The 25,918-nt window shown below is 35.8% G+C and overlaps 1 protein-coding gene across 50 annotated transcripts in view; it reads right to left on the bottom strand.

Annotated features, from left to right (window-relative positions):
• The window catches only part of PTPRD (protein tyrosine phosphatase, receptor type D), a 362,219-nt gene that overhangs the window by 53,429 nt on the left and 282,872 nt on the right, over positions 1-25,918 (bottom strand). For all 50 annotated transcript variants that reach the window (XM_040655785.2, XM_040655786.2, XM_040655771.2 and 47 more), the window contains 2 exons: positions 13,650-13,773; positions 924-1,099 (listed from right to left, as the gene is read on the bottom strand). In XM_040655785.2, the coding sequence (XP_040511719.1) occupies positions 924-1,099; positions 13,650-13,773 (300 nt within the window). The remainder of the gene's footprint in view (positions 1-923; positions 1,100-13,649; positions 13,774-25,918) is intronic.

The raw sequence follows: 25,918 nt of genomic DNA on the forward strand, positions 1-25,918 counted from the left end.
TTTATGTTTTCCTTGCACCCAGAATGTGCTAAAATAATATTCTTATATTTTTAATCCAATTCAAATCCTCAATGATCTTTAGTGTAATCTATACCATGCAAAAATGAAAATTGAGTGCTGTTGACATAAATGAATTTCCTTATCACAATATGATATAGTTATATTCTAGACATTATAGAACAAATAATGTTTTAGTCTTTCAGTCACCTCCTAATGCTTTCAGATAACTGAAGAACAATAAAACTCAATGTGGATGAAGAGATGTCAAGATTTTTAGAGGATTAAAGCCCTACCAAATGGTGTGACTCTGCAATTTCACAGGTGAAACTAATATTTCCTAAGCAAGTGGCTTTTGTAGTTTGGACACTTCTAAACAGCGGTTTCCGAAGAAAAAAAGGTCAGTTCTTGTGTATAAACTGGGGGCACACTAACACATATGAAACAGAGAAAAATCTGAAGTGATTTATCATACAATCTTATGGTTTCTGTTATTGAAAATCTTAAAGATCATCCACTTCCAAACCCCCTGACATTGTTTGGGATATGTCCCACTACATCATTTTGCCTACCGCTCCATCTAGCTGGCCTTGAACACCTCCAGGGACACGGCAGCCACAGCTTCCCCAGGCAACCTATTCCAATGCTTCATCACCCACATAGTGAAGAATCTCTTTTTTGTATCTCATCTAAGTCTAATCTCTTTTAGTTTAAAACCCTTACCCTTGGCCGTATCACTGCTCTCTAATGAAGTGGCCCTTCTCATATTTCCTGTAGTGCCCTTTAAAATACTGGAAGGCTGCTGTAAGATCTCTCCAGAGTTTTCTCTTTTCCAGGCTATACAATCCCAGCCCTATCATTGTACCCGTTTCTCAGGTACAATATTATTAACTTTGCATTTAGCTAAATGTATATATTTTCCTTACCCTGGACCTCTCCTCCAGTTTTGTCATCATGACGACAGTTGCACCACGTTGCTCCCACATCATTCTCCAAAAGTCTCCGAAGGTTTCTGGCAATGCCCCTTGTGTTGCTATATATGCATTCTGCTTTCTGTATCCATCTATGTAGTTGGCATTGATGTAGTCACTGCCTGGTATGCCTGCAAAGAAAGAAGAATGAACATACTGAGTAGCATTTCTCTGAAGTCCAATTGTGCAAGAGCTAAAAATCCTGTTACAGAGTTGGACCACAGAATCTGAGACTGCTGTGTATCATGTAGTACATAGGTTCCTGAAAATGAGTGCATCATGCTTCTTGGGCTGAAGAGTACGATGGCTTTTCTGGGAATATCCATTCTTTTAAATTAAATGAGCCAATTTGATAAGTAAGTAAGAAGTCTGAAAATATGTAGCAGAGGAAGAAACCTGGGAGTGAAAACAGCAATATTCACAAGCTGGTTTGACACTGTCTTTTGTCACCTACTCACATGGATTCCTCTCCCTTGACCAGGCAGGGCAGCCTCCCCACCAACACCCTGAGTAGGCTTCAGTCAACTCTCTCATTGAGTTCACTGCATTTCTTTCAAATATAGAAAAAGCGTTAATGTTGCCAGATTATTAACATTATCAACATACGCATTTTTTTCCCCAGTAAACAGGAGACAAAGTAGCTTTAACAAAAATTAGCAAACAAGTAAAGAAACTGGAATCTTCTTTACAGTGTGTGCATGAAATACAGACATCCACAAGCCTGAAATTAAATATTTGAAATGGAGGCAGAAGTTAAGAGATACCTTCACACTGGATCTACACTGTCATTCACCTGAGACACTGGTATGCTGGATGAGACTTACGGAGGGACTTCAAGTATGTCTACCAGAGCTTTTGGCAGGTAGGCACTTGCTCTTTTTGTCTACTTACAGTCCCACATGATGTTGAGCCAGTTCTTGGTCACTAGCTATTTCAGTGAGATCATGATTGCCATGGCTGTACTGAGAGGAGGGTCATAAAATGCTGCCTGCCAAGGTGCTAGCTGTAGAGGAGATCTTGTTACCGCTCTGAACTAAAAACAGCAATGCTTGCAAAAAGAGGTATATATAGCCATACAGGTATCTGTCCCATACCCACTCGATTCAGTGGTGCACGGTCCAGCTGCTGGCTTAGGCTACATGTATGCTGCCTAGAACCAGAACTGTGATATCACTGCTACTGCTGCTGACTTGAGGAAGACAAGATATTTACATGAAATCTCAGGGCTGGTGAGATCCCTAAGCAGTGTTTCCCACATTACTGCAGTGTTGAACATTGAAACATTCCCAAGAATTAGCTGAAATACAGAATTGTGCATTGTAACAACAAGTTACAAAAGGTACATTAATGTAATTAACAGAAATTACTTCCTCTCTGTATAAAAATTAATATCCTCTGTTCGCACAGCCAACCTACCACATCCAAGTCTACAGCCCCAGGATATGGAGCAGGTTGCACCAACAGTTTCATAAGGTAGTCAAGGTGATACAACCTCAGCGACTTACTCTAAAGCTGTGACTATTTTCAATTCACAAGCAGTATTTCATTTCACAGAGAAACAGAGTTTCTTTTGAAAGGAATCACAAGTTGCTGAATAAGTTCAATTGAATGTTTCTCAAATTTTCTGTCAGAAGCTGAACTTCCAAAATTATTCTGATCTGTTGTCTTCTGCTCGTGATCCTAATCTATGAACGATCAAGGCTGTGCAGTCCGGTCTTACATGACAACCAGTGGCATATATCTGAAAATATCTTCCAAAATAATAAAATAAATGGAGTGGGCAGTAGATAAACCACTTTAAAATGCTTCTTCTACATACTGTGGTTGCTCCAAAAGTAATGCCTCCTGTTCTATTATCTTGACCCACATCTCAGAAAGGGATGTTAAAGATATGGCAGTAAAGGTTGAACCAAGCTGCCAGTATTCTGTTACATTTTGTAGTCACATCACAGATGGCAGCAGATGGGCAGCCTGACAGAATGGCTTCCAACAGGGAAATGTGTATGAAGCAAAGGTATGGAACTGAATTCCTACAGGTGGAAAAGATGGCACACTCTCACATTTTTCGATGCTTGCTGAAGATCTGTGGAGACTAAACAGTGTATGCTATCACAGTGAGGTAGTGAGTGGTGAGATCCAGCAGTGGCAATAGCAGTGTGAAAGACAAACCATGATCTGAAAGACCATGCTGATTTTCAGGAGAGTGGCATTCAAGCTTTTATTCATTGTTGGTGAAAATGCATATCTAATGGTGGTGACTATGTTGAAAAACAATGTTCTGTAGCTGTGAATTTTCTTTATCAAATAGTACTGTTGTGTTCTTTGCATCTCTTGTACTTGCCATGTAAATAAAAAGGAGGTATTACCTTCAGAGCTAACTACACATTTATCTGCATACTTTGAATAAGTTTAATTTTTAATTCCACTATTTACTTACAGTGAACAAACCCACTGACTAACTGTAAAACTAATTCAAATACAATATAATCCCGAAATTATTCATATTATGAGTTACTGCATCTGTAGTCTGGCATAAAATTTTGCCTTTATGTCCCCCCAGATTTGATAGGTCTCCTTGCTTTTTTATGTTCCAAATATATTTAAACAACATTTTAAACTTGATTTGACTTTCTGTGCTAGTAAAGGAAAAATCTGACAAAATGGTTTAGAGCAGGAGAGACTTCATAGCTTCAGGGGCACAACAGAGGCAACAAATGATGATCTTCAGGCAGGATGGATGGATGGACACAGGAAGACTGGCTGACTATGATTAGAAGTGATTGAAAGTCTCTTTTGTGAAAAACATAGAATAAAATGTATCACCTTCAAAACTTAGAGTCTATAGCTGAAAAGTATGATTTACTGCCATAAAAGGTTGAAATCAGAATTCAAAAGCCTCACTCTTGAAAACTTTAATTTTTTTACACAACAATTCTGATTGTGGACATTGGACTTAATGGCTTAGAAAATACAATTGCTAGGCACAATGCCATATTTTCTTCCCTTATCAAGATAAGAAAACATTTTTGCACAAAACAAATGAAAAAGAAAAATGAAGCCAACAGGAGAAATCTACACCAACTGGGTATTATTACCAAAGGAACTGAGAAAGCTGGTAAGAAATGTTTTCTGCATAAATTAGAATTTCATTATGATGTCTGGTATCATACTTCGAAGCATATGTTATAAATAAAGCCCGAGGAAAAAATGAAAAAGAAAAACAACACTTCGTAAAGTGGTTAAATGATCTTCTGGGAAAGCTGTCCTCTAGAGCTGATAACACACAACTCAGCATGAAAATTAAGCGTAAGAAGTACTGCAAACTGTGCACTAAAGAATGATCTTTATAAGTATTAGCAGCCAATGCTACTGGTACTCAATGTAAATAATTACAAAATCTCTAAAATTGTTAATATTCACTTACTATCTTATATTACATTTGTCAATAAATTATATTGAAATAAATAACTTCTAAATTAAATATATTATAGTTATTTAAAATAGAAAGAAGACCCTGTTCCAGGGGATGGAACACTTCCACTATGAGGACAGGCTGAGAGAACTGGGGCTGTTCAGTATCTAAAGGGCGGGCTACAAGAATGAAGGGGAAAGATTCTTTAGCAGGGTCTGTGGTGATAGGACAAGGGGAAATCATTTCAAATTAAGAGAGTGGAGATTTAGACTGGATATAAGGAGAAAGCTTTTTTTATGATGGGTGATGAGGCACTGGAAGAGGCTGCTCAAGATGTTGTGAATGCTCAGACCCAGGAGATGTTCAGCATCAGGCTGGACCAGACAACCTTTAAGGGTCTCTTCCAACTCAAATGATTATTTGATTCCATGAAGTAAAGCTAGTTTTCAGATTATAAATCATCACAAATGAAAGAGAGATAATCAAGATTAATAATTATAGATGTTTTCAAAGAAGATTTATACACAGCCAGGTTAAAATGGAATTTTCCACTTGGTTTCAGCACTTGCCCCACCAAGAGACACAAAATGTCTTGTGTGTTCTTTAGACAGAAAAATCCTTTTACAAAATAACTCAGCATTACAGTGCACGAAAAGAATGTTGCTGGGATATGAAAAGGAAGGGCTCTTCACCACAGCACCTGAGCAATAGCTCATGGCTCAGCTAATTTCAAGGACAAAAAAAAAAAAAAAAAAAAAAAAAAAAAAAAAAAAAAAAAAAAAAAACAAACAAACAAACAAACAAAACAAAACAAAACAAAACATCTAGGTGCTACCTAAACAATATGCACTCTGTGACCATCTTTGTCTAAGAGTTCCCACTAGCAGTAGACAGGATTCTACAGGGTTACACTCCTACTGAAATCAAGAGCACCTAGCACTCAGGTCCATTTTGTGTTTTCTTTGTCCCTTTAGTATTACTTTCATTTTTTGCGTTAAGCCTCTTCATTGCAATCTACATGCATGATCTCAATTTTGCATTGTGTTTCAAATTCTTTTCATTTTCTGTAATACCATTTTCCTATTCTAACTTTTTGTCTCACACTTTGTCACACTGATTTTTCCTTTATCATCTATGTCGCTACAACTTACAAACCCAAAGCCTTCAAGGGAGGCTGTGTTATCCTAAGGTGTTTAATGAAGTGTGTACAGTTAAAAAATAACATTTACAAAATCTAAACGTCTGTAAATACCTACACTAACCAAGTGGAAACAATTATCAAAGGAAAAAAAATCTAAATATTAAAATGTTACTTTTTGGTGTGCCTTTTCTGCTCATAACCTCATTCTGAGCTGAGAAAGCTGAACAATTCTCTGTCAAGTCCAATAGTGCAAAAAACAATCATATGGCAACCAGTTTCACTGCAATACACTGAAAACCTTTGTTAGCTGCCATAGCCTGAAGGGCATAACAACGTGTACAGAAGCAATTGCCATCATTACTTAAATTCGGATGTAAAAGTTAAGAGAGGTCATTTCCATGAAAACATGGGTCAAGAAGGGGACAAAATAACTAAATTCTGCCTTCACTAATACTGATATGAACAGTAAGTAATTCTATTGGCATCAAGAGGATTTACTTAAGATTTAGATTGGCTTTCCTTAAGTATTATTTTAAACTAATCCAAGTGTAATTTGACTTCTACAAGTTTCATCAAGGCAGAGACAGAGTTTCTGCATAAAAAGTCATCTTCCAGATCATAATTGTACTATAACTACTTTTGACTAACCTTTTCAGCTCTAGTGATAAATGACCAGAGTACACAATCTCCTTATTCTTTCAGATAGGAATTAAGCACAACAGGATTGGGTGAGTAGATGAAAATAAAGATATCCCATTTTCAAATGTCTCAAGAGAACAAAGTGTAGTTTTTACAGAAAAAGAGTGAATGAACACTGAAATAAAATCAGCTAATGACAGATTCAAGTGCTAAGGGTGAAAAAAAAGAAACACACTTAAACACTATATCTATTAATTTATGGTGAATCTGTACTCATGAACTGATGTGTCAGTATTGCATGTTGCTATACACACAGGGATCCTCAATGCAAGGCTCATAAAGCAGACCTCAGAGTTACTGAATTGGTTATCTTGATTATCTGAATATAGTTATAGTCTTAAATATCTTTAATTAGATTTCATATTTTATTTACAAACTGAAATCAAATAATGAAATTATTTCCAGCCTTTACATATGTTAAATACTGAACAGCCATTCCATTTAAAAAATATTAGATCATAAACCTCTCTTTCTTTGCTGCTTTCCTAAGAAATATGTTGTTAGTCATAACAAGAGTATGAAGAAGCGGGATTAAATGCTTGTAAACAAGTAAGAAAAATGTAATGACGAACTGAAAATGCTGATGGTTGATTAAACCACTATCTGATGCTTTGAACCATATAAGAGCAAAACCAAACTAAGAGTAGCTAGTAGATACAAACAAAAAATGTTTATGAGCAACTTTTTGTTACATTAAATTCTTATAGGTGAGGAGAATAAAATAATTATTTGTAAAGATGAACATCGGTAAAACAAAGGTATTTCACTAAGACTGCAAAATGCAGTATATATCATCCTAACATAATGTAATGTAAGAAAAAAGAAGTGATAGAAAAAGAAAATCAGTAGATCGCTGGATGACTTGTTAGGACTACAAGAATCTGACAAAGACAGAAAGGATGAAGGAGACAGACATGGATTCTCAGAGTGAAATGTTGAATTATAGTAAATTCTGAAAATAAAGAATCATCAAATAATGCAGAAAAAGCAAAATTGAGCAGGACAAAGAAAGGTACTGTGTAGAGGAGAGAATTAAAATATTTGAAAGAGGCAGACAAGAAAATATGAAAAAAGTGAGATGTAAGGAATACATGGGAACTATATATTAAAGGATGTAGGATATCTGCAAGCAGGATGAGAAACACAGAAAGTTTCATGGAAAGAATAGTGGAGAAACAGGCCAGGAAAACAAAGAGCTCTGTTACGAAAAAAAAAATACTCATGTTTTTCATGATAATAATAATTATTTTAAATGTTGTTTAACTTGCTAATTTTAAGACAAAGCAGAATGAAAACAAATGGCTTATTCGGTACAATAACACATAGACACAGACAACAGCATTCTGACAGCACAATGGCATAGTACACTGTGATATCAATGGTTTGCATGATAGTGCACAGCAGATATCCAAATCCAACATGAAATTATCATACTGTGATTAGTTTACAGCTGTCTGAAACTTGATTTAAAGATGCTCCAGCTCTGAGAATGAGTTGCACTGACTTAATCTGACAAATGATTCCTGTTGGATATATCTTCTTTATGTATCTAAATGGTGCACTAAATGGGCCAACAGTGCCTCTACTTAAATGAACTGAAATGATTTCCAGTCTGATAAGATATATGCAAACAAACAAAATTAGTAAGAAAAAAAACCCCTCAACAAGTTTCAACATGAAAATGCATTGTAAATTGTGATGTGCCAAATTTTCATTCTCCATTTAAAAACTAGACATTTTGCTGAAGCTTTCCAGATGGATATGTGTACATGAAAAAGTCAGTTTTCAGCAGAATAAATTACTCAATTTTTGTTTTTAGATTATAACACCATAAGCAAATTCACAGGCCAGAATTATACCCATGCAACTTCTCTAAGTGTTGCTGCTGAGGCTGTCATGATGAAGTCTACTTCAAATCATTCTTCTGTAATGTATTATCACTGCAATACTTTTGCAGTTCTTATAGCAGTCTATACTTCTAGAAGATAAATGGTATTTAATTATATTTTGTTAACAGAATACAATATAGCTACAACATGAGAAAGTGAGAATAATTTGTATATTCCAGAGATGTTTAATGATTTATATTGACCAGATTTCTTTCTAAATCTAGCGATCATGACCTACACACTTGATGCTAATAGGTTATTAACTGACAGCCAAATTAATAACAGTACTTGCAGGTTCTTACTTTTTTCTTTATAAAAATCATTTATACTATAGTCAGAGATGTTGTAGAAGTTTAAATCTACTAAATGTCACATCAAAAAAATAAATAAATAAATAAATAAAGGTGCACAAGTACATGTGACCTGCTGAGATCCATTCATGGGTTCTGAGGGAACTGGTGGATGAAGCTGCCATGCTGCTATCCATCATATTTGAAAGGTGGTGGAAGTCTGGTGAAGTTTCCACTGACTAGAAAAGGGGAAACATAACCTACATTTTCAAGAAGGGAAAAAAAAGAAGATGCAGGGAATAACAGGACACATCAGTCTTACTTCTGTGCCTGGCAAGATCATGGAACAGATCTTACTGAAGGCCCTACTAAGGCACATGGAAAATTAAGATAAGGTGACTGGTGATAACTAACATGACTTCACCAAAGACAAATAATTCCTGACAAACTTGGTGGTCTTACATGATGGAATTACAGTGTTGGTTGATAAAGGAAGAGCAGCTGATGCGATGCATTTTCTGTTTGCGTTGACCATGTCAAATGTACAATGTGTTTGATATGGTCCCTCATGACATGTCATGGTCTCTGTTTACCAAACTGGAGAAAAATGGATTTGATAGATAGACAACTCAATGGATAAGGAATTGGTTGGATGGACACACTTAGAGAGTTGCGCTCAAAGGCTCAATATCCAGGTGGAGGTCAGAGACAAGTGGTGTTCCTCAGGGATCAGTGCTGGGACCAGCACTATTTAACATCTGTGTAGGCAACATGGACAGTAAAATCAAGTGCATCCTCAGTAGGTTTACAGATGACACCAAGCTGAGTGGCACAGTTGACACACTAAAGGGAAGGAATGCCATTCAGAAGGACCTGAAAAGGCTTGAGAAGTGGGCTCATGCCAACCTCATATGAAGTTCAACAAGGCCAAGAGCAAGGTCCTGCACCTGGGTCAGGGCAATTCCAAGCACAAATACAGGCTGGATGGATAATGGCTTGACAGCTGCCCTGACAAGAAAGATTTGAAGGTGTCAGTTGATGAAACTGAACATGAGCCACCAATGTGCACTTGCGGCCCAAAAGGACAACTGTATCCTGGGCTGCATCAAGAGAAGAGTGACATGAAGGTCAAGGGAGGTGACTCTGCCCCTCTACTTTGCTCTTGTGATATCATATCTGGAGTTCTGCATCCAGTTCTGGGGCTGGATCCCAACACAAGAATGACACCAAGGTATTGAAGTAAGTCCACAGGGGGGCCATGAAGATGATCAGAGGGCTGGAGCACCTCTCCGACAGGGACAGGCTGAGAGAGTTAAGGTTTTTCAGTCTGGAGAACAGAAGGTTCTGGGGAGACCTTATAGTGGACTTCCAGTACCTGGAGAGGGCCTACAGGAAAGCTGGGGAGGGAGTTTTTAAGAGGGCATGTAATGACAGGACAACACAGAATTAGTTTAAATTGGAAGAGGGCAGATTTAGACTAAATCTCTGGAAGAAATTTTTTACTGTGAGAATGTTGAGACAGTGGAACAAGTTTCTCAGAAAGGTTGTGGATGCCCCTACCTTGGAGGCACTTAAGGCCAGGCTGGATGGGGCTTTGAGCAACCTGGTCCAGTGGAAGGAGTTTCTGCCTATAGCAGGGGGATGAGACTTGACCTTAAAGATCTCTTCCAACCCAAACCATTCTATGATTCCATGCTCTGCTGAAATATGATAGATTTAGATATCTTTTATTCATCACTAGCATTATGTAAAGCTATATCACATATGGCAGACCTTAAGTCTTCGACATCTACTGAAAGAACTGGCAATCATTTTTAAAATACAGATTTTTTAATTATTTTCTTCCCCAGAGTTTTTTTATTCCTTAGAGGATTAAGAATACAGAGCATGCTGTTTTAAGTTTGTCTAATTTTTCTGTTAGTCTGTAAATTCTGGGCTCAGATTCACCTATATACATACAATAACCTTCAATATGTTCTCTTATTTTTTCATTATAACAGAAAATTTCACTTTTCTTTCAAGCGCCCCTCTCTGATGTATCCAAAGACTAAAACATGAGAGATGGAATTGCCAGAATGTACAGCAAAAACAATTTTGAAAAGTAAAGTTTTCCTGCAGGTGGAAGTTCAAATTACCACAACTATTCAGAGTTTTCATTCCAAGAAGGCTCCTGATGAAATAAAATTTAAAATTGAGTTTAAAAATATAAAAATATTTATTGGAAAGTGAGCATTTATGTGGTGGAATTCCTTACTACAGGTAATTATAGAGGTCAAGAAAATAGGACACCAATAAAAGTCTGACCATTTGCACATGTAATGAGCACTTTAAAGATGCCAAAATAAATACTTTGAAAGAGTTACTAAGTCTAGTGTTTCAAGATTCAGGTAATTTTAAAGAAATTACTATGAAAGAATTATTTTCATATTTATTCTTAAAAGCAGCAGTGGAGTGACTAGGTGTAGAATGCAACTCAGAAAGAGTACACTGATTTCTCATAGCTCATTTTCAATATTTTCTTACTGTACCCAGATTACTGCAGATAAGAACTATACATAAAATCCAAACAAACATTCTTCATATATTGAAACACAATGCAGCAAAGGCCAAATTTAGACCCTGATTAAATTGTATAGTAACCTAAAGATTTTTTTTTTTTTTCTAAATGATTTCAAACTATTCATTTCTTATCAACATGTCTAGATACCCGAAGAGAGGATGCAATGGAGACAGAACCATGCCCTTTTCAGTGATGTCCAGTGACGCAACAAGAGAGAATGGACACAGATTGGAAGATGGGAGGGAGTACCTTAGTGTACAGGTTATGGAGCACTGGAGCAGGTTGCCCATGATTGGTTGTGAATTCTTCCTCCTGGGTGTGCTTTCTGAACATGGTCCTACACAACCTGCTCTATATTGCCCCGCTTGAGCAGATGGGTAAGATCAGATGACCTCAAGAGGTCTCTCCCTAACTCAACTATTCTTTGATTCTGTGATTCTGTGATATCCTAATAGGGAATTTATGCACCAGATGGATCAAAATCTCTTTGTTGCTCTGTGTCCAACACTGACATACCATAAGGTTATAATATTTTTATTTATTTGAAGTCAATGATTGTTAGAGTGTTAGAGTGTTAACTTCACCTTGACATTGAGAAATATTATAAATGTATATTGTCTCTGCTTGTTATTGTACTCATAAGTGAAATTTATTTATTTTTCACATTCTTAATATTTATTATTTTAAAAGGTATACTGTATAATTTGATACTTTCAGTTACTTTGATTTTTTGTATTGTTTTGTTTTGTTTTGTTTTTCCTCTAAGATTTTCTTCTTATTCTCAGAGTAAGTTTGTTTTCTTTCGGGGAGCCAAATTTCATGAATCATTGACATAAAGGGAAACCTGGTAGAACTTTCTAACCCCAGATATTTGATTTGTTTAAAATTAATGAATAAATGGATTTGAAATTATACTTTTTTTCCCTTTTTCCCTTTTTTTCTTTTTTTTTCTTTTTCCCCTCTGCTACACAACTCTTTGTCCTGCAAAAAAACTTGTTAAACAGACTTATTGCTGGGTTAAACACTTTTTCAAATAACCTTACATAGCAATTTAGAATAGCTGTCCAAATTGTTGATTTTTCTCGACTATGTATCTACTTCTTTTTTTTCAGTGACACAGAATGGGATACTTTTCTTGAATTGCATTGAATATAACACTAATTAAAATACATTTTTATCAGTGTTGAGCCATAGTTCTATCGGGGGGAGCAGTACTCTATACCACTACTTTTTTTTTTTTTTTCTTCAAAACAATGCAAAATATTGTGTCATTACAAAATAATGTTGTCTGTACTACAACTCAAGCTTCAGAGAAAGAACAAATGTACACAGATTATCAGTTGCAAAGTCTTTAAGTCTATCACTGAATTTTCTAATAGCTTTAAGAAGTTCTTATCTGTATAATCAAACCTCAAACCTAGCTGCAGTAAATAAAAGAAAGATCTAAACCTCTATCAGTGACACTGCTATTTTCATCACCAAGAAGCTGTAAATAAAACTGATGACATCTACAACTATTGCCCCTCCTCTATCCAACGTCTTCAAGTCTGAGGTAGCCAAATATAAGAAACTGTTCATAACTGTAAATCTAAACCCTTTGCAGTTTAACTAGTAGCACGTTAGTTTCAATCTATGACCTTGAATACCCAAGATCATATATATCATACGCAAGCACTGTTAAAGTAACTAAGACAATTTTCTTTTCCATATAAACCATTCCAATTTAATATATAAACTATTTTATTCTGACCATGATTAATAACTCTCAGTGATATAGAATAAAATGAAAATCCAGCCTCATACTAGGAAGAAGCTTAATGTTAAGACAAAACTGTAAGAAAAAAAAAACCCTTGAGTGAAAACAAGAATTTTGTGTTGTTTTAGCTCTTGTTAAAACAGATAAAATACCTAACACTGATCCTTTTGGATGGCTTAAGTCAAGAATCTAAAAGTTTTTGGAGAGTTACATGACAAAAAAGGATATAATAAAAATAATTATACGCCTCTGCCAAAATTTTGGCAGTAAAATACTGAAGTTCCAACATGTTTGCATATGTGCATTTCTTTAAATACTTTCATTTAGTGTTCATTTTATAAATGAAAAAGAAAAAAAAAGGAAGTTTTAATACAGATATCTATATTTTCCCTGAAAACTCAAACTTGAATAGATTTCTTTTCCTAGATTAAGGCAACTGAAACACAATAATCAAGTATGTTGAAAATGTTGTTGCTAGGTAAGAACCTTAATTAATTTACAATTGCTCTACTTGTTCTCCAGAAATAGCACAAGCAAACAGCAATGATGGTTTACTTTAGATAACACTTTGACATACATGCAGAGACCTGGTGCTATTATCATTTGATGCTGTATGTGACCCTGTGTCAATTTTAGTATGGTTTCATAATGAATTACTGCAAATGAAAATCAGAGGATTGTCATTATAGAAATGTACTGGTAGTAACTAATTTTAAATTAAAAATAATAATAATAATAAAATAAATAATAAATAAATATTTTCATTATTTATATTTATATTTATTATATATATGGATATATATATAATAAATATAAATATATAAATAAATGAATATAATATATATCTATATTTTTTTAACATGCAAAGATTTTTGGAGCTAGAATTACAGTGGATTTTAGGATTTATTTAATTTAATTGTAAAGTTCTCCTTACCTTCAATTGCTGAGAGTAGAACACGAGAATGGTCATATGCAATTACATTTGCATATCTATTCTTTGGTTTGTTTACTTCCAGGTTGGAGTGTTCCCATGTAAACTGCTGACCTGGGTCAATAGACTTAAAAAGAGCAAAAGAAAGACAGAAAACAGAAATTTTTATCTGAACACTACATACTTGTATTTATAAAGTTCACAAACAATATGCCCCAATTGCTTTACCATGAAGACATCTTGCTTTTGAAAGAAAATTATTACTTTGGCACATCTAGTAACATATCGTATAGGATCATCTCAAGCATTTACATTTTATGCATCTGAAATTCTTATCACAAATTTTAACCATAAGCTCTTCAAATCCAAGGCAACTGCCTTCTCTTCAGAAAGGAAAGAGTACGCTATCCATCGCTTTTTCTTTGTATTGCTTTACAAGTGAGCAATATAACAGGGAATAAAAAAAATGTCAGAAATCCTAAGAACACTGGGAAGAAGAGGGATAAATATTTTTTATATTGATCTATTACAAAATGCTCATGTTCAAACAACTCAGTGTCCTGCTTACTAAATAAAAAGTAAAGCTGAAGAGGTTTTCCAAAAGAAAAAAATCTTGTTTCAGACTAATTTTTTTTTCTTTCAGTTTGGTTCCAGACCTATACTTCATATCAGTACCGCTCAGGGAACAAGTGAAAGCGTAATGACTGTTGATTTCTTATTTCCTTGTCCTATTTCTATCGTCCTATTTAAAAGGTTGGTTTCCATCCTCTGTATAAGATTTCTTTAAAAAATGAAAGGCCACAATGCAGTCTCTCTGAAGCCTTCTCTTCCCCAGGCTAAACAAAACCAGCTCCCTCAGCCTTTCTTCATCAGAGAGGTGCTTCAGCCTTCTGATCATCCACCTTCTCTGGACCCCATCCAACAGCTCTATGTCTTTCTTGTGCTAGGAGCCCCAGACCCCATGTCTTTCTGTGCATGGCTGCTCTGAAGGAATTCTTCTCCCAGTCTGTACACACATCTGGGATTGCCCTGACTCAAGTGCAGCACCTTTGGCCTCATTAGGTTTATGTGTACTGAAGTTTTTCTTGCATTCCTTGATGCTTTACTAGGAGAACTCAATGCTGCCGTGTTTCCTCTAAGGCTGGCGTATAAATATAGTTGGGCAAATGCTAAATAAATGGTAAACGGTACATGCTTATGTCTGCCATGTTACTAGCTGTATAGAAGGTCACTTTGCAACAGGGCTTGTGAAGGGCTTGGAGAATATGTCCTATGAGGACAGGCTGAAGGAACTAGGGCTGTTTAGTCTGGAGAAAAGGAGGCTGAGGGGAGACGTTATTGCTCTCTTCCAATATCTGAAAGGTGCTTACAGCGAGAGCGGGGTTGGTCTCTTCTCACTGCTGGCAGGTGACAGGACGAAGGGAAATGGCCTTAAGTTTATGCCAGGGTAATTTTAGGTTGGATATCAGGAAACACTTCTTTACAGAAAGGGTAAGTAAGTACATAGGCTCCCCAGGGAGGTGGTTGAGTGACCATCCCTGGATGTGTTTAAAAATCATTTGGATGCGGTGCTCAGGGACATGATTTAGTGGAGGGTTGTTAGAGTTATGGTAGAATGGTTAGGCTTGTGGTTGGACTTGATGACCTTTAAGGTATTTTCCAACCTGAGTGATTCTATGAATCTGTGATTTGCATTGAGAAGTCATAATGAATCACATATTGTTTTATTTTCTCTTTCTGTATCATCAGAGACTTTGAAAGTGTTTTAGCAACATATATACAGACAGCTCATGTTTACAGCACACATCCTTTACTCAATCCTTGTAAAAATCATCAGTTCCCTGCCAACTTGCTCTAAATTACTGAAAAATATCACGGAGATATGCCTAGATAGGGGTTTTTACCATTAGTGGACCAGCAGTGAAGATCCATACAGCAACTATAGCAGCAAACCATCATTTTTATGTTACTTACACTGACTCCTCACAGATTCTTTTACAACAGTTACAAGTCCATATTAAGTTAATTAAATGAAATAGAAGACCCGTAATCTATTACAGTAGGTATTATCAGACAATGAGCATGGGCTAAATTAATGTATGCAGTTAGTATATATTCATTAGATTAATAATTTTTATTTGACTATCCAGAAAACTGCATGATTCTTAACAATCTTTATATATCTTATGGTTTACTTTATCAGCACTATGAGAATGATGTTGCTTCCTTCTTGAGATTACTCTGAAAAAGTCCCGTTGTCTGAATGCCTGACACAAAGGACGCAGAATACCTGCGCATTTCTGTTTAGGAAACCAAGGGATAACATTGTATCAACTAACGTCTTAACTTCAGTTTGCTGTGTATTGCTTGAGGACTACTACATTGCTCCTTTATGTTGGATCACGAGGTTGCAATGAGACTACAAAATATTAAAGTAAGATTGGAAAGATTTTGAAGCATCAGGAGTTCAGGCAGTTTTCTCTTCTGTCTTCCTTGTTATGAAATGGGAAAGAGGAAGAAGAAAGCAAACAAATCACGTGAATGATTTGATGTATGGATGGTGCCATGATCACGATTTGGGTTCTATGATCCCTGATGCAACTTTGGGAGACAGAGCATGTTGACACAACATAAGATGCAACTAACTAGGTGAGGCAACAATCTTCTGGGAAACAAGCTGGCTGGACTGATTAACAGAGCTTAAAACTAGATGTGAAGGAAGAAAGGGATAGACTTATGAATGGCAAAGAAGGATCAGGGAATAGAGTCACTTCAGGAAATAACAGGGAATAAGAAATGAGGGAGGGTTCCTCCAAGAAGGTGTCATGGCTGGTAGCTCAGCTAAAGTGTCTCTACACTAATGCATTCATCATGGGAAATAAAAAGGAAGAGATGGAAACAGTAGTGCAATTAGAAACTGTGATCTAATCATGATCATAGAAACGTTGGGATGAGCTGAACAAATGGAATACTACAGTTGAGGGCTTCACGGTTTTTAGAAGAGATAGGCAGAATAGGCGAGGTAGGGGAGTTGCCCTCGATGTAAGAGCCTGCAAAGAGCTGCTTCTGAAAAACAGCCAGGATCATGCTGAGAGTTTGTGGATTAAAATTAGGGATCAGACCAATAAAAAATGTCTGGTAGTCAGGGTTTACTACAGGCCACCTGATCAAGGGGAACCTTTTGACAAGACCTTCTTGGCTCAGTTACAAAAAGCACTGTGCTCACGGGCTTTCATCCTGATGGAGGATTTCAACCACGAAGGCTTACTCAGCATGTTTTTTGCCTTAGTATTCAGTGGCTATCAGGTTTCCCATGCCTCTTATGTCACTGAAACTCTAGGCAGTTGTTGAGGGAGCAAAATCTCCCCCATACTAAGAGCAGTGCAAATTCAAGTTCATTACAGTGAGCGAGTACAAGTCTATGGGACCAATACATCCTAAGATCCTGAAGTAACTGGAAGAAGTTGTTGTCAAGCAGCTCTCCATCAAATTCGAAAAGTCACAGCTGTCAGATGAAGTCCCTGGTGACTGGAAAAAGGAAAACATTATTCCTACTAAAAGTGATAGAAGGTAAGACCTGGGAAACTGAAAACTGGTGAGCCTAGTCTGTCTCTGGGAAGACCGTGGAACAGATCTTCCTGGAAGCTATATTAAAGCACATGAAAAGTATGCACATAAGACAGCCAGCATGACTTCACCAAAGGCTGATGACTTTGCCCAGTCATTGTGGTGGCCTTTTATAGAGTGACAGCAAGAAGAGGAACTGATGTCACATACCTGGAGTTCTGCAAAGCCTTTGATATTTGTTTGCATCACATCCTTGAATATAAATTTGAAAGATATGGATTTAAAGATTTGACTGTTCTCTGGATAGGGAACTGATTGGATGGTTGCAGCCAGAGCATTGTGGTTAGTGGCTCTTTGTCCAGGAGGAGGCCAGTGATGAACGATTTCCCTAAGAGTTAAAAATCTGTGCTCTTTAATATTGTTATCAATAAACTAGAGAATGAGATTGAGTGCACTGTCAGCAAGTTTGCAGACAACACTAATCTGGGTGCTGCAGCTGATACAGTGTAGAAGGAAGGGATGCCATTCAAAGGGTCGAGCTTGAGAAGGGGTCCCACATAAACCCAATGAGATTCTACAAGACCAAATGTGAAGTGCTGCACTTGAGTCAGGGCAATACAGATATGTTTACAGACTGAGAGAAGAATTAATTGAGAGCAGCCCTGCAGAGAAGGATGTGGGGGTCCTGGCAGATGAAAAGCTTGATGTGAGCCAGCAGTAAGTATTTGCAGCCCATAAAACCAACCATACTCTGGGTTGCATTGAAAGAAGGATGGCTAGAAGAGTGAGGGAAGTGGCTGTCTCCCTCTACTCTGTCCTTGAGAGGCCCTACCTGAGGTACTACCTCCAGGTCTGTACCTCCTGGCATAAGAAAGACATGGAACTGTTGGAGGGGATCCAGAGGAGGGCAAGGACGATGATCAGAGGGCTGGAGCATCCCTCTTATAAAGAAATGCTGAGGCAGGGTCCTTTCCAATCCAAGCCATTCAACAATTCTGTGTTTCTATGAATACAGAAATTTGTGCAGGATGCTCACTGGCTATATTTTACATAATTATATGTGTTTTATTCAGAGGTCTAGTGACAATGCAGAAGTTAGTAATTCCAAAATAAATGAAAGATGCTCAAAATATTTTAAAAGTATTATACTTAAACAGCTTTATAAATAAGGCAATTTCTTGACCAAGAATAAATCACATCTATACCAACCATTACTATATTTTTGGGAGGTATGTATGCAAATATACTGTTTACATGCTGATGTGTACTTTTTGTGTTTTTAACAGGATATACTGTGCCTGATCTTCACTGTTTTTACTAAAAAAAATGTATATGATGAATGCTTTACATTTTTTAAATTGTTTACAGTTGTTTACAACTGCACTTGTAAAATCATGTTCTAAGTAGATTTTTGCCCATTATCAGAAAGAACTTAAGCTCTTTATTATAGTTAATGTCTGATTATAATTTATTAATAATACTTCGTATTTAAAGCTTAAACTTATCTGCCCTGTATTCTTCCATTTTTCAGTCCTTAATATTTAGGTGATCTAAAGCAGGTTTTCCATTCCTTGAAAAAAATCACACTGTATCTTTCTTTGTCAACTATTTGTAGAAGTAGATGAGAATGTTTAAAACACAGCAGCATATTATATGCCACACTTACTTCTTTGTGTGACATATAGTGAGATGATGTACCTCAGTGATTAATATTGAGTCCTGCATGCAGACATAGTTAGCATAAATTATCAAAACTGAGCAAATGGGCCTGCACTTTAATTGTTCCTCCTTTTCTCACCAATCCAAACCGCTTTGTGGTCTAACAACCTTCCCATAAAATGTTTTTTTTTTTTTTTTTTGGCAAAAGAATGTCAATCTATATTTCCTCAGATTTAATAGCCATACTGGAACAAAGAGTAGAGCGGTATTGGCAGACACATTTCAGAAGTGTGAAAGACCAATAACTCATGAATAACAAGTCTGTACTAACAGTTTTAATGAGTGGTTTAATGGTTTAATGGATGGCACTTTAATAGGATTTCTAGTATATTCATTCTGAAAGCTTGTCTTCAATAAAGCTGTCATTAACAAAGAACTGGATTTCTTCATAATATAACTGTGGAGTATGGGTGCTTTGTGCAAAGGAAAGAAAGATATCCATAATACTGTTATTACCCTTCCATGCTTTGACTAATCTTTCAGCTATTGTGTTCTAAATAGTTGGCTGCTGAGGAAAAAAAAAAAAGCCTCTAACTAGGAAAATACTTGAGAAATATGTACATGATGTATCCTACACAAAATAGTTCTTTTACTATGAATCATAGTAATAAGAAAGCGTTTCTGGAAGAATTCTGAAAGACTCACCACACTAATCTCTACACTTGCTCACTGTGAAGTTTTCCTTCAGGCACGTGTTTCTTGCTAGTGTTGTGAGTCACCTGAGAGTATATGCTGGTGTAATACTGAGAAAGGGAGGATAACAGCAAACTTCCTGGTGTAAGATGCTTGCTGCCGTGGAACAATGTTCTACTGAGGGTTGCTACACCAACAAGTGAAGAGCCAGCAGGTTTGAGTTTGTGTGTAGGGGACACTGCTAGTTCCTACAGAGGTTTCACAAACCCAGAAGGAGAACGAAGTACTATTCCTAGTACTGCAGGTGCTCTGTTTGAGCCTCAAATTAGATCAACAAAAAGCATGAGTTCACAAAGAAAATGAAGCCTAGTTAGAAGAAGAAGAATGCAAAAAAGAAATTTAAAATCATGTCAATGCAAATAGACTGCATAACTGAAGAAGGCAGTCAACTACCCATAAAACTAAACATTTTCACTCTCTTTTGTCAGCAACTGCACTAAGAATTTCATACAACTAATGAATCTATAAGAAGACAGTATTATATTATGCAGTAAATTAGCGTAATTCTCTAACGAGAATTACACGCTGCATCACAAAAACATAATGCATGAACTTTAATACAACCTCATGCAAACTTGCCAATGGAATTATATTTTCCTTCTAAGGCAGAGTTTTTTCACAGCATACATTAAAGGCTGCCATTCTCAAGTGATATGGGGGACAAATCCATATTTTTTTGCATGAGAACTTTTTTTCTGGTGCTCAAATATGAGTTTGCATCTTGGTCCTAGAAACAGAATTGAAAATGTATGATGAGAGATTTCCTGTTGAATCTCAAAGGAAAATGACCAACTGCTCAAAAGAAGACATAAACACATCTAAAGCTTTTGCCAGTTCCCCTTGAGAACAAAGATATATCCTCTATCACATCAAGCAATAATCCTATGACAAAATGAGATTGCATAAAACCATTTTCCAATGCCATCTAAGAAGGTACATTAGTATATTAATAAAGTGCACTTAAAGAGGAAAACTTCCTTTGAAGGAGAATTTCTGTTACGTAAAAGTTATAGAAAACAAAACTTTTTTAGAACTCATTTTGTATTTCTCTTCCATCTTAAGACGTAATTCATTTATTTTCCATCTATGGTTAAAATCTGCTGTGTTTGATATCACAACCAGTAATGTTAGAATTCACTAAGTGTTGAAAACAGAGGATTGTACTCCACTTCAAGCAGGAAAAAAAAACACCAGGAGCAGATAAGGAATGAAAAAAAAAAATAGGTTAAATATTCCTGTTATTAAAGCATCCTCTTGTTTTGTTTTGGAAAAGTATGTGAAATAAAGCAAATCTTTAAAATTTTTAACAGTCTCCCAGCAAACAATGGTGCTGCTTTAAGTTTTCAACATATTTTTAAAATGCTGTCAACAATGCTTTGGGGTGTATGTGTGAGAGGAATAAAAGAGATTTGTTCCATGAAGCATAACAATCTATCTTAAAAGCCTTCTCCACTGGTTTCTTCATTTCCCTCCATAAACACTCTAAAAACTGCAGATGAATCTTTAAAAAAACAAACAAACAAACAAACAAAAAAGCCCTCACAAAACTAAGATTTACATACAACAATCTATATACAGTACATTCTTGAATGATTTTTCTTGCTGAAATGGACTATGTTGCTCTTACTTCATATATCTGTAGTTTTGGTTGGATAAAATAAAGCTGACATTTATTATAGATACATGGATTTTAAACAATCTCTGTGGAATTTCTTGGCAAATAGCATTAGCTATCAGTCCAAAAGCTAGCATTACAGTATATTAACATCAGCTTTCCTGAATCTGAATATTCTTTTAATTATATAAACATAAATGAACGATGTTAGTCCAAAGAGGCATTCACAGCACAAAGTAAGGTTATAATACACTACTATTAACCTTGACTACCACCATTTCAGATTCCTGCACTGTTTTCAAAATTGTCACTCATAACTATCTTACTGGCTCAGATACTATTATAACTGGAAATAAGCATCAAACAATCTCCATGAAAGCAACAACATTTGTGCTATTAGTAAAAGGACAAAAACTGTTAAAAGTTTACTGACTACACTAATCGTAAATGGGACACATCCCATGAAAGTACAAGTGTAGAATATCAATAAATGCTGTTTTTAATTTTAGAAAAGAAAAAAAAAAAAAAAAAAAGGAAACTACTGACAAAACTACTGTAAAAACAAATAAGAGACTGGTTTTTGTTGTTTTTTCTTTTTTCTCTTTTTTTTTTTTTTTTCCTGAGGATAAATTCAGTCAGTATAACCTGTAATGATAATGGCAGTTAAGTGCAGCTGTTTCTCTGGTACAGATTCGTTCCGTGGGCTATCTGATCTTCATAGATTTTTAAAGTGTTTTATATTAATAAGCTTTATAATTGCTTTTTCCATAAAAAGCACACCATGTTTTAATGTACAGGGTTTATCCTGAAGCTTGAGAAATAAAACTGAATAGCATGGCCCTGTTCAGCAGAGTCAAAATACCCCTTTAGTTTTTCCAACGATCAGTGTTAAAGACTGATAATATACAGCTTCTCTTATCATTAAATAAGCTGCATACATACATACACACATAGTCTAAATCAGGTAATAACATGCAAAGGCCAATATTACAGTCTTTGTATTACTATGAAAGATTCTCACAAAAAAAAAAAAAAAAAAAAAGATATGATTCTGAATCTAATCCCTTAAGGGTGTAAAGCAATGAATGACAGCAGATCCCTGATGAAAAGTATGAAACTGTTTTACACAAGACCCAAGAATCTGCTTTGGAGGAATAGATTTTCAGTTCTATGTGACAGGAGGAAATTACTTTAGTAATCTAACACATGCATTGCATAAAATAGGTAGCATCTTAATATTCTGATTCAGTTCTACCTCCATAACCATTCTTTATTGTCAAATTCTAAAGCCTAAGAATGAGATGTGATATATAAAGGTCAGTTTCTTGAATATGGCTTTGTGCTCAGCAGCTGTGAACTCCATATGGAGCCTTGAAGTGCATTTCATTCCCACTAAAACTGCCAAAGCTAGAAGAAGCTTAATAATAATATGCTTGGGTCAAGAACCTTCTATTTCAGTTAAAGAATACAAAATAAATATATGACATAAAGGATATGTTGTGGTAACAAGGTAAACTAACTTTTTTCTAAGGCTAGAAGATTGCAAGTTAACACTTACTAAAGTAGGATAGAAAATATATTTATAAGTAGAAGTTGACTTTACTTAGAAGAACTAAATGTGCTAGAACTACAGAACCACTTTATCGAACAGATTAATAATAGGTTTATTTAAATTTTGCAATAGTTGTAACATTTAGGGCTTAGCCTCTATCCTCCCATGAAATCTGGTATTCAATGTAAAGCTATGAGAGAATTATAAGAATAGATATCTACACTGTTCTCTTTATCTTCCCTTCTAAGAGCTGGGGTAGGAGGATCCCTGAAGAAGACACTATTAAATAGTTTCTTAATGTATGTAGAAGAAGGAACTCCTTCAATTAATTGCATCAAAACTTTCAAAACATCATGCCAATGGAAACTTCTCTACATTATATTATGGAGTTCTCCTCTCCTCTCCTCTCCTCTCCTCTCCTCTCCTCTCCTCTCCTCTCCTCTCCTCTCCTCTCCTCTCCTCTCCTCTCCTCTCCTCTCCTCTCCTCTCCTCTCCTCTCCTCTCCTCTCCTCTCCTCTCCTCTCCTCTCCTCTCCTCTCCTCTCCTCTCCTCTCCTCTCCTCTCCTCTCCTCTCCTCTCCTCTCCTCTCCTCTCCTCTCCTCTCCTCTCCTCTCCTCCTCTCCTCTCCTCTCCTTGCTTTTCCTCTTCTTTTCTTTTTCATTTTATATAAATATATATTTGTGTGTGTGTGTGTGTCAGAAACAAAGCTTATACTATTTTATAGTGTACAGCCACTTTGTTTTCTGTAACATATATTTTCTCAACTTGTCACATTAACCCTATATATTCCTTTCAAAACCAAGGTGTAAATGTGTGCAATTTGGACATTTGTCTAATGGATATTTTACATTCTTTCTCAACTAGATTTCAAGTAGCACAAAAGAAAAACACTGATGGGAAACAAACAAACAAACAAACAAACAAGATAAAACCCAGCTTTTCGGAAGCTTTCTGTCAGTTAAATTGAGATAAGTGAGTTGAATTTAGGTACGTTTAAAGAAAATAATTATGTCTCCTCTCATGACCTAGGCCTCCAAAGCTGGCCTGGGAGGGCACAAGAAAGTTAGAAGCTTTCATTAAACAGTGAAGATAGAGAGAATAAATAAGCAGAAGAGACAATATGTAGATGTGTGCCTTCTTGGAAAGAAGTAGTCAAAGTAATGAAGAGAGAGGTTGCTTTTGGTCAGTTTGAAGAAAAACACCTGGGAACAGGTGTTGGAGGAATACTCTTGCAGAAGACAATGTGTACATATAACATGAAAAGAAGCATGCAGGTTATAGGACAATACTTTCTAAGTAGCAATGAAGGTAAGACAATGACAAAAAATATTAAAACACTGCTTTTTTTTTTTTTTTTTTTTTTTTTTGTAATGGAGCCAGCCAACCAAGCTGGTTGAAAAGTGAATGTTTGTCGGCAAACTGTACATTTATTTTTTTATGTTATGATATCACAGAATTTTCGTGACAGTTGTTGAACACTATCAGTCTATTTTACAAGAATTTCATAAAAGCAATGTAAAAAATTTCATAAGAAGAATAAGTAAAAGAATGGAATGTAAGGAGAAAATGGCAGTTATATATATATACACACATAAACATATGTGACTGCTGATGAAAAATGTTTTCTTTCTCCAAAGGAGAATTAAATGGAGAATTTTATTACAAGCAACAAAAATCAGTAGTTTCCTGCTACAAGTTTTGCCTTTGCCTTTAACTTGAGAAGACAAAAATCTCTCTTTTTCATTCTGTGTTACCAGTTCAAACATAATCTGAAGTGACAATAACTGAACTGTTACCATCTGTACCCATCTTTGCTTTGATAGTTACTTTTAAGAGACATCAGTGAGGACTGCTGCTGCAAGGCAAGGTCCCAATCCCCAACCACAAATGTTCCCACCAGCTCCCTTGTGCTGGCACTAGAGCTCACACAGACATGTGGTGAGCTAGTTCAGGGAATTGATCCAACTGAAAATAGCAAAGAAAAATAAAACAATTAGTTTTCAGCTAAATCTATTTCCTGAGACAATCCTTGAACAGCTGCACATGTGTTAGTGCCAGGATTGGCACAAGAGAAACAACAGGAATGCGCAGCCAAGACAGGGAAATGACCTATAGTGATCACCAAACTGCAGCCTTAGAACACTGCCTACGCTAGACCATGAAATTAAATATCAGAGCTTTTCAGCAATTCTGTTTCAAAATGGGTGAACACTGGACTAGTAAGAAACAAAGTGGAATTTCTAAAGTTAAGATTTTGAAGGTAATTTTTGACTATTCCTTGGGCAAACCAATATGAGTGAAGCTTGATGCTGATCTACAGTTGGTAACATTTTAATCCTTGATGTCTGATTACTCTGCCCCAGATGATTTATTTTGTAAAAAATAATGTAAAATGAAATACAGAATGTATAGGGGTTGTTTATATAGGTAAACAGTTCTGACAATATTGGTACCAAACATTCAATAATTTAGGACATCTTCACAACACTGGCTGTAAATGGTTAAGATTACATTCTCAAGATTATTTTAATGATTTAATAAGTAAAGAAAGTCTTTTCAGGCATATTACACGTAAGAAGAATCACACCACCTTCACAACATGCTTAAGATATTGTAAAGTTGCATTTTACTGGAAATTATACTACATTGTATTAATTGTAATGACATTCATCATTTATTTCCTACACAGCTATTCCAAGGAATTTTTCTGTAGTAGAACAGGAAATGATTGTCAAATTCATACCAAATGCTAGTTGTTGGTTTTTTTTTTCATATTGAACATGTCATTACACAAATTTCCCTATCTGATCCTTTGTATATCCTTTTACTTAAGAAAAATTTTTCATGTAGAAATGTAAAAAGATACTCCCACATTTTTTGACTGCGACAGTAAACAAGATCCCTGAGATGCTCTTCAGAAGAATTTATTTCCATAATTTGTAAAGGCTACACAGACCTCCTGATATCTAATGAGATTATTTTTCTGAACAGTCCTACCTCTGATCACTGTTTAATTAAATAATCATCAGTTGTATTTCTCTATTACAATAGCAGGTATTCATCTTTAACTATTCCTGACAAGGCTCTAAATACATCACACATTTGCAGGATCTCTCTATCAAGCAG

Source organism: Gallus gallus, chromosome Z (assembly GCF_016699485.2).
Source record: "Gallus gallus isolate bGalGal1 chromosome Z, bGalGal1.mat.broiler.GRCg7b, whole genome shotgun sequence".
Classification (NCBI taxonomy): Eukaryota; Metazoa; Chordata; class Aves; order Galliformes; family Phasianidae; genus Gallus; species Gallus gallus.